Source organism: Ursus arctos, unplaced genomic scaffold (assembly GCF_023065955.2).
Source record: "Ursus arctos isolate Adak ecotype North America unplaced genomic scaffold, UrsArc2.0 scaffold_15, whole genome shotgun sequence".
NCBI lineage: Eukaryota > Metazoa > Chordata > Mammalia > Carnivora > Ursidae > Ursus > Ursus arctos.
The window spans coordinates 23983074-23997382 of NW_026622819.1; the positions used below are offsets into that span (position 1 = coordinate 23983074).

Below are 14309 nucleotides of genomic sequence, written 5' to 3' on the forward strand. Positions count from 1 at the left end.
GTATTATATCACTCTAGGGCAGTGTTTCCCAACCCATGCGATTTTGCCCCCGGCGTACATGTGGCAATGTTTGGGGACATTTTTGATTGTCACAAAGAGTAGGATGCTACTGGTGTGTAGTGGGAGGAGGCTAAGCTTGCTGCTAACCATCCTTCAGTGCCCAGGACAGCCCCACAACAAAGTCTTATTCCTGGTCATTCCTGGCTCTATTTCCAACCCATCAGTTCACTGCATAAAGTGGATTCACTGTAAATGTTCTAGAGGCTATTGTTCTTAAACTAAAATTAGAAATCATGTAGTCAAGCAATTTACTGTAAAACTGTAAGGAACACTTTTGAGTTAGCCAAACTTCATAGCAGCTTTATGGCTTTGATTTTAGTTGATTCAGACCCTACGAGCCGTTGACAAAGATGACCCTTACAGCGGGCACCAATTCTCATTCTCTTTGGCCCCCGAAGCAGCCAGTGGCTCAAACTTTACCATTCAAGACAACAAAGGTAAATGGACCCAAGGTACCTTCTCTGTCGGTATACTGATATCTTTCTCTTTCTCTCTATTAGCGTCACAATTGTTCCAATCCATGATGTGGTAGGCATGTGACATTCACCACTTTGCTTTCTGGTTGCAGATAACACGGCAGGAATCTTAACTCGGAAAAATGGCTATAACAGACACGAGATGAGCACCTATTTCCTGCCTGTGGTGATTTCAGACAACGACTACCCAGTCCAAAGCAGCACTGGGACAGTGACTGTTCGGGTCTGTGCATGTGACCACCATGGGAACATGCAGTCCTGCCACGCGGAGGCCCTCGTGCACCCCACGGGACTGAGCACGGGGGCCCTGATCGCCATCCTTCTGTGCATCGTGACCCTACTAGGTAAACTGCTTCTCCCTGCATCCTATCTCCCCATGCTGAGGGGCACACACTGTTACAGTGACACCCTAGATTTACCCACCTCCCCCAGTAAGGCATACAGCCCGATCTAGGTGAGTAGAGTTACATGCTGAGAATCTGTGTTGCTCAACCATGAACTAGTTGTTGCTTGAAAATAGCTTTGGAAAATGAACAGATGTGAAACTTGCCCATGTCTTCACCTACCCAGGGAATCATTCCACCCAAAGAATCTCTTGTCTCTCAGACAGGGAATGAATCCCAGGGGGACTGGAGGGCACTCTCAATATGCCCTTTTCATTTCATTTGTTGTTTCCTGTTTAACCTGGCAAACATTGTTAAATTTTAAAGTGAGAAAGTCATCTGGCATGGCTGGTGTGCTGATGACCCTTTCTATGAAGGTAAAGCTTAAAGATCAATGGGAAAGTGGAAAGAGAAACGTGATGACTTTTTCTCTCTCATACGGGGAAATAAAAAGCGATGAAATTTTCTTCCGCCCAGCCAACTTGCTTTGGTCTACCCATTTGAATCACTACCTTCTGAGCACTGCTCCCCAGCTGCCACATACACAATGTCTATTATTTCTCAGGCTCTCAATAATAAACAACTTCTGTGACTGAGGAAATAAATCTGGGACCTAAAAGAAATGAATGCAATCAAGGTGAAAATCGAGGTCCAGCAATGATTCAAATGAAATTTTTATCGCCAAACCATGAATTAAGCACACAGGTTGAGCTCAAAATGCTCAACAGACTGTTGACTGTTGTGAACTAAGAAATCAAATGTTAGTTAATTCAGACCTTCCAGAAGGCAAAGTAAGCTTGCTACCCAAGGGGAAGAAAAGTAAGAAGCATCAACCTGGATTGCACAGGGGGGGGAAACTCTTTTTAAAAACGACAATATAGCGTTGAGAAGAATAAAGAATAAAAGACCTACATTTTTCCAAGAAGAGAATGCCTAGGGAACCCTGCTTAAGAGCTTCACATTCCATATCAATTTTGCTAATTATAACAGAAGTCTTGAAACTTAACTACAGAACTGTGATTCTCTTTGTCAACGAAGATTTGGGGAAAGTATTTTAAGATATGAGGATAAATAAAAGCTGACAGTATGCAAAGACAAATCAGTGTTTCTAATGGTGTGAGTCTGTAAAAATTGTTTTAGAAGAGAAGGATATGAATATTCTTTTTGATTGGGGGGGGGAAAGGTTATTTTTAGAAGGGCTGAATTGGCAGGCCTGTAGTCAGGGAGAATTCCATGGACTTTTCTGTGGTCTATAGAAGGAGAGCTGACTGTCATCTCAAAGAGGTGATTCTTCCTTTCCTTCATCATCTACCCAGTTATTCTCTCCCCGCCACCACCCACCCCCTGCCCCGGCTTTTTTCCTCCTCACCAACTCCCTTTATCCTCTCTTCATCATTTCCTTCCTCCAAAAAATTCACCATTTCCTCGGTACTCCTAACTTGTCTCCATGCTCCCTGCATCTGGTCTAGTCTCTTTGGAATTCTGTACCTAGTAAAAAAAAAGGACCTCAATGGGACTGACCCTTTACTAGGCTAACACCGTGGGCTACACACTGGCCAAGACGCTTCACAACTGTTCTTCTCCTTTAACCCTCAGAACCATCTGGTATATATTTATCTGCATCTCAAATAAGAAAACCAAGGCTCTAAGGTGTGCAGTCCTGTAGCCCCATCACCCAGCTAACAGGCAGTAGAACAAAGTTCCAAACCCAGGTCTTCTCCCCCTGAGCCTTGGTGCTTCCACACTGCACTCTACTTTCTTTGGGAGCTCATAGAAGGCAGGGCAATTTTCAGGCTGAAAGAGAGCCCGAACTGAAAATGAGACAATCGAAGAAGGTGGAAGCAAACCTGAGATTTTGTAAGAGACAGAAAAGCCACATCGATATGGGAGGAAATCTGCAGTCAATAAAGTGGATCCTGTGGCATCTCTTGTTTTATTTACAAAAATAAAACCACAGTGAAAACAACTACTATATCTCGTGTCTCTATGGTGCTTTAGAGTCTACAGAACTTCTCATTTACTAACTCATTCCTGATGACAACACTGGGCACTGTGTTATTGCCTCTCTTTCACAGAAAGAAACAGACTTAAAAGGGTCAAATCCTTTAAGCGAGCCTAGGCAGACTGATTTCAAATGCCTTGCTACCTTCTAGCTTTACGATGGGATTTGAGCACAAATTGTCCAAGCATTCCCCCACCCCAAATCTCACTGCTGTCCTCTGGCCTCAGGGGGTAGAGAAAAGAAAAGAGGTCAGTTACTGGGAAGAAAGCTATTACTTTCTCAGAATTTTTTGTTTTGTTTTGTTCAACGTGCTTTGAACTCACATCTCCAGTCGATAAAAGTTAGCTTTGAGAAAGATCTCCCTTCTAGAATTTCTGTTCAGATGTACATTGGGCTAAAAAGAAAAGATGCAGGCAGTTGTAGCTGTAGGAGAAGTAGGTGGTGAATTTTTCAATTACCCGATGTGCCCTCTCTTCTAGGTATTGCACTTTCAGGTGTGCAAAGGACCAAAACGATAGATACAGATCACTTAAACTGGGGCGGAATTAGGTAGTGATAAATGCCTGCTATCTAGCCTTAAACGATGGCATGAACTGTTGTACATAAGGTTTTAATGCTTTGGGGGACATTCATCTTGATTCTATTCACTATCCCCAGAGGCCATCCTGAGGTACAATCCTCTGTTTTGCACATCCTTGTCATTGGTCACACTGGAATCCGGCATAAACGGTAGATTATGAGCATCCCTCTGCCCAAAGCCCTGAAATTTTCTACCCACCCGCACCGCAGGGTTAAGTGAGGACATACAGAAGCCTCCAGGCCCCATATGACAAGGCCTTTCCCTACTCCCTTCCTGTCTGGGGCTGCCTCAGGGCCAGCCGTAGGGTTTCCTGGCTGTTTGTCAAACACTCCAGGCACTCTCCTTCTAGCTGTGCTCCACCAGACAGCTCCTTGGCTAACTCCCCACACCTTTGCTCAAATGTCACTTCCTCAATGAAGCAATCTCCGCCTAAAAAGCATACACAGCCTCTCAATCACACAAGGGAGTGCTCTTCATCCTCCTTCCTCTGTTCTTTCTGTTTACACTGTACATATCACCTTCTAATAATTTCCTTATTTATGATACACATTGTTTGTTTTCCATCTCCATCCACCACCACCACCACTCCTGCCCATCTCCTGATTAATATTTTCAATGGATAGTACCTAGAACGGTACCTGGCACAGACAGAGTGGGCACTACATAAGTACTTAGTGAATGAAGAAATACATAAACTCATGGCTGACAAATGAGGCATGAGGATGCTCTTTGGCAGCAAGATAGAATGTGTACCATTATACAACCATGCACTTGATAATCCCAACGTGCTTTCAGAGTGTTGGCTTTTTAGTCTGACCTGGATTACAATTGTTTGTATATGTGACATCTCTAAACCTCAATTTCCTCTATGAAAAATGGTTACTATATTATATAGTACATATAATACATATAATAACGGTACCTACTTTGTAGGACTGCTGTGGTAATTAAATGAGATTCAGCATGTAAAGCACTTAGCACAGTGCTTGGCATATAGAATTTCTCAATAGATAACCAATTATTATTAATACTATTAACACCTGAAATTTTAATATATAGATATCTGGGTATGCATATAGCCATCATTATATAGGTAGATATACACAGCCACCAAAAGCAATTATTCTGTAATTCTTACTACAATATTTCAATTCTTTATGGCTCATAAAATCTGGACCATGTTATGGATGAGAAAATAAAAACACGTTACTAGTACTTTCTGAGGAAACACCCCTGGACTAACCCAGTTTAACAATGCATTTTCTGACCTCTCTAAGGCTGTCGCTGTGTTTTTATTTTCCCACCCATATGTCCATTCATAGATGTGTCTCTCTACAGGTAGCCAGCTGTGTTCGACCCAGCCAGCTGTGGAGAAACAGGAGGAGCTATTTAAACACAATTCTTGCTTTGCCTCTAATTTGAGTTAGGAGGAAAAATTCAAAGAACCAACATTCCAGGCAACAAAGTTAGAGAAGATGAACCTTTGAAAGATTTTTTTTTCCAAGTTCCCTCTTAAATGTGTTTATTTTGTTTAGCTCAAACAGAAATAACCTGGTGCATGTCTTATAACCTGCCCCCTTTCAAATGGGCTGAACTTGAAGTCCAGAACGGCTTTCTGAATTGTATCTGGGTCTCTCCAGATATTATCTGTAATCATATTTCTTCTATGTAGAAAGGTATGCAGACATTCACATCTCTACTTTGGGTTTTAAACTAATTTTGCACTTCTCCCAGGAAAAAAAAAGGAGGCATAGTGCAAAAGTTATTTTAGCTGCGGAGTTATGCAAACCTTCAACACATCCCGAAGGTGCCAGCCTTGTGCTTATAAGCAGTTTCAGAGCATTTTATGTGTTCAGCATAATTTGCACTCTTATTGCCGCGCTCTCGCTGTTTGAGCTTTTTTTATTATTATTTTATTTTTTCCTTACCCTGAAAACTAGTTTGCCATTTCAAAGCAAAAGGGAACTACTGACAAAATATGAAGGTGTTTTATCCTCTACTTAAATCGTAACTCTCTTTCAAATATTTACTCTGTTTTTTGGGGAGGGTCCTAGTTTGATCACGCGTGGAGGCAAGCACAACCTCAAAGAAATAAAAGTTGAGTCTGCAGTTTCCTAGAGAAGTTTTAAAACTTCACATTGGAGCACAGTGTTTCTTGCTGACATTAATTGGGCGGCGAATTAACTTTCTCTTCCCCTTCTGCTTTGTTTCTGCTTGCAGTGACAGTGGTGTTGTTTGCAGCTTTGAGACGGCAGCGGAAAAAAGAACCTTTGATCATATCCAAAGAGGACATCAGAGACAACATTGTCAGTTACAACGACGAAGGTGGTGGAGAGGAGGACACCCAGGCCTTTGATATCGGCACCCTGAGGAATCCTGAAGCCATAGAGGACAGCAAATTACGCAGGGACATCGTGCCTGAGGCCCTTTTTCTCCCCCGACGGACTCCAGCAGCTCGTGACAACACGGACGTTCGGGATTTCATTAACCAAAGGTTAAAGGAGAATGACACGGACCCCACCGCCCCGCCCTATGACTCCTTGGCCACCTACGCCTACGAGGGCACCGGTTCAGTGGCCGATTCGCTGAGCTCGCTGGAGTCAGTGACCACGGATGGAGACCAGGACTACGACTACCTTAGTGACTGGGGCCCTCGGTTCAAAAAGCTCGCAGACATGTACGGAGGCGTGGACAGTGACAAAGACTCCTAATGCGTTGCCTTTTTCATTTTCCAGTACCACACCGAAATAGGTGAAGTGGCTCTTTCTCTCTACTTTATCCACCGCTCCGTGAAGGGTTCTCTGTTCTACCCGTTCCAAACGTCAATGGCTGCAGTCCGTGTGGATCCAATGTTAGAGACTTTTTTCTAGTACACTTTTATGAGCTTCCAAAAGGCAAATGTTTATTTTTTAGCGCATCCAGTTAACCATGTCAGTCAGCCCAACAGGGCCCCTGCTGGAGGAGAGCACCAGGAGTGGTATTTTCCCTTGTTCTCTTAGGGCAAGTTCGAAACATGCTCAGTATCCCCTGGCCTCCCTGCTACACTCCATTGATTCAGGTCAGCGGGCTGCTCTGGCTGTACATTTCACATGCTAATGGGATGAGGGACTGTGCTTTAATGATAAAAAATATAGTTTTAGTAAGAGAAATGAGGGAGAAACAACTGTGAAGTTGGTCCTGGTATATCAGCTCACAAGGAGATAATGAACTATATATATGGGTGTGTATTATGGGTGTGTCCTAACGAATTCAAAATGGCATTTGCCAGCCCTGTTTTTTCTTCGAGAACTTTATCTGGCACCAATGACTATTCAAAACATCAAATCCACCAACATTTTATGATTCTTGTTCCTCTTTTGGACTAGAAGCAAACTAAATGGTAACATTCAAAAACAACAAACAAAATGTAATACCTCATTCCTTGACACTAACTCATAATTTGTTATATATTAAGCTTGCAAAAGTTTGCCCTTGTACCATACAAAGAGAAAGGGAAAACAGCTAATGATGTTAAACAAAGGAAATATTTAGCATATTTTAAAGTTCGGGCCACCAAATGTACCACAGATCACTTAAAATTATTTCAACCATCAGTAGGCTAATTACAAATAAGTCTAATTGTTTAAAATTCTTGAAGGAACTTTTCTGAGACAAATTTTAACTCCTTGTCTGTAGTTGTTGTCAGTATTATTCCAATATACTTGAAAGTAGCAGCGTGAAGTACAATAATTCATATTCTTCAGATACTTCGTACACAATTAAGTTGCATTAGTAAAGATAGATTAAATAAAACTCAAATCCCGCCCTCAGAGTTTAATGGGGAAAGAGAGCCAGCCACACTTGAACTTGAAACCCTGTCCTTCACATCTGGAAACATTTATATATTTATATGACATGATAGATATAGATATATTATTGAGATCATAGTGAAAAACTACATAGTACATGTTTGGAAGACGCTTACGAAAGGAAAAATTTGATTCCCTTTAATAAGAGTGTTTAAGATTGTATCAAAATGATAGTTGACTTTCAAAAGCATTAATATTTTTTCATTGTTTTTAACTTTGTTGCTACGGCAACCTTGCCATCCTTGTCTTTGAACTAATGATAAAGTAATGGTTTCAAACTACAACAGAAAAGTAATGTACAATCCATCCAATCTATTATTTCTCTAATTATGCAATTAGCATCATAGTTATTATCCAGAGGACCCAACTGAACTGAACTAATCCTTTTGGCAGGTTCAAATCATTTATTTCATATGGCTGTTCTAATGATTTGTATCATTAGAATCTTATGTTGTGCAGTCATCAGAAATTTCCAAAGTACTGTAACGAAAACATCGTTGTTTTGAAAACTTAAAAAAAAAAAAAAGCAAACCCAGGCTCTGTGTGTGTATATATATATATATATATAAAAATATATATTATGTACTTAAGAATATGCTGACTTCAATTATTAGTCTTAGGGATTTATTTTCAATTAATGTTAATTTTCTACAGATAATGTTATTTCCATTTGGGGATACTGTCATATAGTACATACTTTCTATTTGGAAACATACAGTTGTTAAGTTTAAATAGGTGTATTACCCAGGAAGTAAAGACGGCACCTTTAAAATAAGAGAAATGTAGTCTTTTGGGTTACCCAGTTAGAGTGAAAAAGTTTTACAACCATATTCTTCCTTGTGTTTCCTGAATGGTTTCCTATTTTGTAATGGACTTCCCTGTGTACTAACAAGTATTTCATGTTTTCAGGGTTTTTTTTTGTTAGTTCTTCATACATACACACACACACACACACACACACACACACACAGGAATGCAAACAAAATACCACAGGAGGGTTTCAGTATAATGAATATCATAGTCACAGTTAAGTGTTGAAAAAAGATAGCTTAGTAAAGTTAATTAGTAAGAACTAGTTATTTATAGCAATAGAACACCACCTTAATCACATGACTTACTGTAAAATTAAAGAGCTCTCTGTCCTTACATTTCATGTCATGTAATAAATTCTATCAAGAAAGATAGCCTATAAAAAGAAAGATATCATCAAAAGTCTTCCTTTTGAACTTTTGGGTTAATTGGAATGTCTGAGGGTCGACACTAGCAACTTCCAATGTTTAAGGGTGAGGTTTATTCTCTCCTCATAAGTGAAAGTAAGTAGTTCTGTACTGGAATATTTGAGATATAATTGGCAGGGTATATTATCCCACCTTGAAGATGGTATGGTGGGCCAAGAACAAGTTAATATGACTAAATATTGAAATAACTGCTTAATCTCTTACCACAAAACCTGATGATGAATCTCTAAGAAATTGGATAATTTAAGACTAGAGCTGAATATTTAGTACCACGGTCCTGTAAGTATTTTACTATAATTAATACTGTCTGATGTCATGGAAATAATGAGAGCCATACTTCCATGATTCCGTATGGGTCTCCCTTCCTTCCCACCAAGATATTGCATCAAGGACCCCGGTCAATATGAATGATTACTAGAGAAAAAAACCAGTCTTCAGCTCAGTTTTCACAAAGTCTCTGTCCTGATATTAGATGTTAGTGACAAGAAGGATGGAAGGAAAGTGGGAAGAGGTAAAATTTAATACTTGCTTTAGTCATTATGAAACTAAAATTCCTTAATTATAAGCAGATCACTTTTGTGGATTTCTTCAAGGACTTTGAAGCCCTTCTAAAAATTTTTTCCCCTCCATTCAAAGGGGAGAGTTTCTTCAAACCACTGAGATATTCCCTAAAATAAGCTGGGATTTTTTAAAATGTTAAACTATCATGCATAAGTTTACAACCCCTTCACTTCACAGCCACTTTCTGCTGAAAGGCATAAACATTTGTCCCCAAATAAAAAATGAAATCAAATGGGAGAAAAGAAAAGATGATTCCATGGAACCATAAGACAGGGGCTCTGGGCACAATAAATAAATGTTTTTTACAGAGCTTTCTTAGCTTTACAGCTTAGTTGTATAAAGGGAGTTTCAGATACAAATTGACTTCATTTTCAAATGAAACAAAACCTGGCAATTCAATTTTAACTCATTAAAAAAAAAAATTCTGGCTTAGTGTTCATTTTGAGCTCCAAAAAAGTTGTACAAAAATTTCTTAAAAGTTGAATCTCTATCTTAGAAACATCCAAATTTTATGAATCCAAATTAACTTTAGAAAGTTTCTATTACTTCCATTTCTGAGTGTATAAATGTTAGATGTCCTGATTTGCTGAGCAATACCTTCCATCAAATGCTTTGCCTTGAAATGGGTATTTCATTGGAGATAATAATGTATAAACTATGAATTAAGAATTCCTCAATTCTACATACTTGAGGACCACAGAAGAATGCAGCTGAAAGGGAAGAACAGAGTTGATTCTTGGGCACAAACTAAGTATTTAAATCAGGCACACCTAAATTCATTTTCCCCAGGAACCAAACCACCAAATCAATTTTCTTACCCCAGTCACCCGTTTTAAAGCAATATAATTACTTTGGAAGAACTCTCTAGAAAGTCATGATCTCCCCCCTTCGCACTATTTTGAAAGGTATCCTCTAAAAAGGGTCATTTTTGTGTAATTTTATTTTTTATGATTTCCTCTAGATGAAATCTTTTTTGAATTGTCACAGAGGATTAAACAGTCAAACATTTATATGTTAACACTAAAATTCAGCCCCCTCTATCAGATTATAAGAGTGGAGAGATCAAGACTTAGTGTATGGATCTTCAGGAAAATGAACTATTTTCCAAAGTCTGACAAGCAGCTTTCTTTTCCAGAGAATACAGAATTACAGCATGGTCTCCTTAAAAGTTCAGTGACTATTACGTTTGCAGCATTTTTAATCTCCCTTTGGCATCTTTATGGAATAGTTTTCTAAAGGGGCAATTCTCTACTAAAAAACATCAGACCCTGATCATATTCAGTGGGCAGAGGAATACCTTCTTAGAAAGGAAATACAGTGACTCACATACTTGTTAAAAGTTAATAAAGAGATAGCTCATTTTTAAAGCCAGAAGTTTATGGCCTCTGCATCGTCAATTTAATTTAAGCATTGCTGAGACAATCTTTAATCTACTCCCCATTTTGTAATACCTTATTTATGATGCATTTTCATTTTTTAATTTGGGGGGAACGTTAGCCCAACAGAGCCAGCAGATGAAAGTGCCAAAAGGAGGCCAAATGGAAACAAAGCCTATTACCCACTGTATTTCAGACAGGACTGAGGCACTTAGCCTGAGAGCCACTGGGTTATTAGATTAATTTCAAAAGAGCTTTTACAAGTTGCTTAATTCCATTTTTTTTTTTTTAAACCCATGAACCACAAACTCAAATTTCTCTTCAAATGGGGTTAATTTGATAAATGAGGCATGGACCCAGCGTTGTGGAAAAAGCATTCCGCTATAATGAGATCTTGGTCTTTCTTGCGAGACTATGTTATTTATGTAAATATGTCTAGAGGCACCTTCTATAAGCTTTTAGTTTTCTATGATCTATTAGTTTAGTGTTTATTAAGGAATCAAATGTATAGAATTGCTAAGGCATTCAGGCAGAATGCTGCGTAGCAAAGCAGCCAATCTGCTCAGAAGAAACGTAGGAACGCTTCAAAACCATCGTATTGTTTTGTTTGTGATTCTTTTCATTGCTTTGAAAGTAAACTGCGTAAGAATAGGCCTTATAATAAATGCTACGTGCGTCTTCAGTAGTACCAAGCTAAGGCAATTTGGCATTCTCCTACTGTGATTTGTGATTTTAAACCCAGAAAATAAAAGCTTTTTGGTATTGATTGTTTTTAATTAAAAATACTCCCAAGTATAAATTGAAGCTGATTCCACCCTTGAAGATTTCCTGGCTGTACTGCTCAGTCTTAAGGTTTTTCTCAGCATCGCCTGTATCCCTGGCGATGAAAACACCTGACAGAAACCACCACTGCTCAGCTCTCATCAACATTTCTAGTTGGGGAGATTTTCATAACTTCACAGTTTACATGAGAAAGTTTCCTGTATTCGAAGGAGAGATAAGACGATTACCTTACAGCTCAGTGTGGCCAGGCCTTTTGTGGTAGTCAAATGGCAAAGGCGTGCTCCTTGAAATGGCTTCTTTTACTTTCCTTTGTTTTCTTAGATGTATACATTTGAAAAGAATGCAATTTAAAAAGTGATTTCTCACAAAGAGTAAATATGCCTTTTGCAAATCAATTTTTGTAACAAGTTATTTATATGATATTACTTAATAAACTGTTTTTTTCTAACTCGGTTTTTTCAATTCTCTCAAACTATTGTTTTTAATCAGAGATTTCAAAAAAAATGTACATGCTGATAACACCCTTTATCTTTCCAAATCTGCTGTTTGAACCTCTCAAATAGCTAACTAAAGCCAGCTTGTTATACAATAATTAGCTTGTAAACAATAGTTTCTCCCAGCCAGCGATATACATCATTGGTGCTGCCCTGCAGACTTCTTACTGCTGGGGCATCAAGAATTTTACTGTTATTTATGGAATTGCTGTATTAAGAAGAAAGCTGTTTTTCCTCATGGTAATTGCTTTAGATAAAAAAAGACAGTTCTGTATTTTTGCCCATCCCAAATCTCCATCCTTTATTTTGCTCCCATAGAAAAAAATGCCTATGGATCTCTGATTTAAAAAAGAAAAAGAAAAAGCAAGAGCCAGACCAGAGGGAAATAAGGATAAAATCCTTCCAGCATTCTGATACTATGAGTAAATAAAATGCTTTTAGCATATTCAGAGCTATAATATTTCATATGCTTGTTCTCTTTTAAGCTGCCTCCTATTTCCACAGAGGCTGTTTCATAATTTTTTAACTGAGAGAATTCATAGCTTTGCAGAGGAGATTTTTCATTTATTCATTCATTTGTTCAGTAGCGGGCAATCCAATGTGTGCCATGAAATATTTGACAGTAAGTCAAATAGATATATTTTCCCTCCTCTCCAGAAGCTCATGGTCCAGGAGGAAGGGCTGCCATAAACTCCTAGCTATAGCATCCAACAGAGGGTGGTGGGAAGATGCCTTCAGAGAGACAGAGATGCAAGTGTTCATAAGAAGGAGAAACTGTTTCTGCCCAGGTGGAGGAGGGCGTGGGAGGTTTAGAAATTCATAGGATTGAGATAAAGGGAGATGAGAAATCAAAAAGAATAGCAGGGGAAAAAAAGAAGAGAGAGAGATGTTTAAGCAATGCCCCTCATCTCAGCTGAGATTCCCTGAAGTAGACTACGCTTGGAAAAGTCACACGGCATAAGAACACTGAGGCTCGGTAATACCATAGCAGCTGATTTTTGTCGTTGTTTCTTGTGGGGTTTTTGCCATTGGGTTTAAAGTTAACTTGGTGGGAACCAGAAACCCATGGGAAGGAATGATGGTATTGGAAATAGACGTTTTTGAAGGATATGTCCGTTGCCAGGTAGTATTCACCATGTGCTAGAGCTAACCCTTGTCCTGTGTCCCCAGCTCTTCGTGACCCCTAGGCAAGCAGAGTCAGCAGGATCTAGGAAACTTCCCTGAACTAATGGTAGCGTAGGCAGGAAGGGCAATGTGCTGTCTCAAGGACCCAGTTCAGGAAGAAGTTTCCTTCAAACGTTTAGACAGGCTAAGCCATTTCCCATCACCAAGACACACCACTTCCCATAACAGTTATTAGTATATATTAGAGTAATTCACTCTAGCTGCTGCAACAGAGAAAACCCAAAATCTCCATAAAGTTTGTCTCACTCTTACGGTGTTCAGAGTGGTTGTGAGCCTTTCTCCTTGTAGCTATGCCTTTTGGAGCACACTGCTTCCAAGGTTTAACACGGCAGGGGAGAAGAGTTTGCTGGGTGATCATACGAGATGTTTCTAAGGGGGCAGGGCCTACTCATTGCTTATACCGCTTCCGCTCACATCTCATTGGCCAGAACTCAGTCGTATGGCTCCACACTAACTGGACAGGGGCCAGGAGATGTAGACAGACACAAACATGTGTATCTGGTGATACTCTCTGGTGAGTGTCACTTACATGGAAGATACACTTAATATGTTATCTACCACTTACAGGTTCATCTCTGTCAATCTTGCAATATCATTCCCAAATCCCTCCAATTTCAGTCATCTTAATAAGCCACATCTCATAACAATCGTGAGGTTGTTATCGAAAGAGCAAGTCGGAAATCATCCACAAATTCAACCTTCAACTGGAAAACCCCTTTAAAAAAGCGATTTGCTACCATCCCTCATCTCAAGGCCCATGGTAGATATTTCTAATCAACTGACTCATAGATCTCCCAGATATAGCCTTAGAACCCCTAACATGAATGCCACAGCAGAACGATAGAATTTGGCCCACCTGCTATTCCAAACCTAAGAGATTAAGTTCGCCAGTGAAAGACTAGTTTTCTTTCATTCTCAGTTTTGTTGACTACCCACCATTGATACTTGGGAAGAGCATGCCGATCCTGAGGTTGTCCAAAATTTGGAATAATTTAGGAAGCTAAAAGGCTCAGTCTGCCATTATAATTAGCCCACATCTTTATTTCATAAATCCGAAACAACAAGCATGTGTCTCTTTGTTGGAACAGTTCAGATACTAATTTCAGCTTGGGGGATGCATCTCCCCTCAGTAACACTCCTGAGCTTCTTTTTTTTTTTTTTTTTTTTAAAGATTTTATTTATTTATTCGACAGAGATAGAGACAGCCAGCGAGAGAGGGAACACAAGCAGGGGGAGTGGGAGAGGAAGAAGCAGGCTCATAGCGGAGGAGCCTGATGTGGGGCTCGATCCCAGAACTCCGGGATCACGCCCTGAGCCGAAGGC

At 39.6% G+C, this 14309-nt stretch overlaps 1 protein-coding gene across 3 annotated transcripts in view; it reads left to right on the forward strand.

Moving 5' to 3' along the window:
• The window catches only part of CDH6 (cadherin 6), a 124222-nt gene extending 112471 nt beyond the window's left edge, over positions 1 to 11751 (forward strand). For 2 of the 3 annotated variants that reach the window (XM_026506732.4, XM_048224401.2), the window contains exons 10-12: positions 380 to 497; positions 629 to 880; positions 5722 to 11751. In XM_026506732.4, the coding sequence (XP_026362517.2) occupies positions 380 to 497; positions 629 to 880; positions 5722 to 6212 (861 nt within the window). In that variant the 3' untranslated portion in view covers positions 6213 to 11751. Of the gene's footprint in view, positions 1 to 379; positions 498 to 628; positions 2019 to 5721 lie in introns of those variants that run through there. The other variant, XM_057312171.1, reaches the window with a different exon arrangement.
• Positions 11752 to 14309: the final 2558 nt, after the last annotated feature.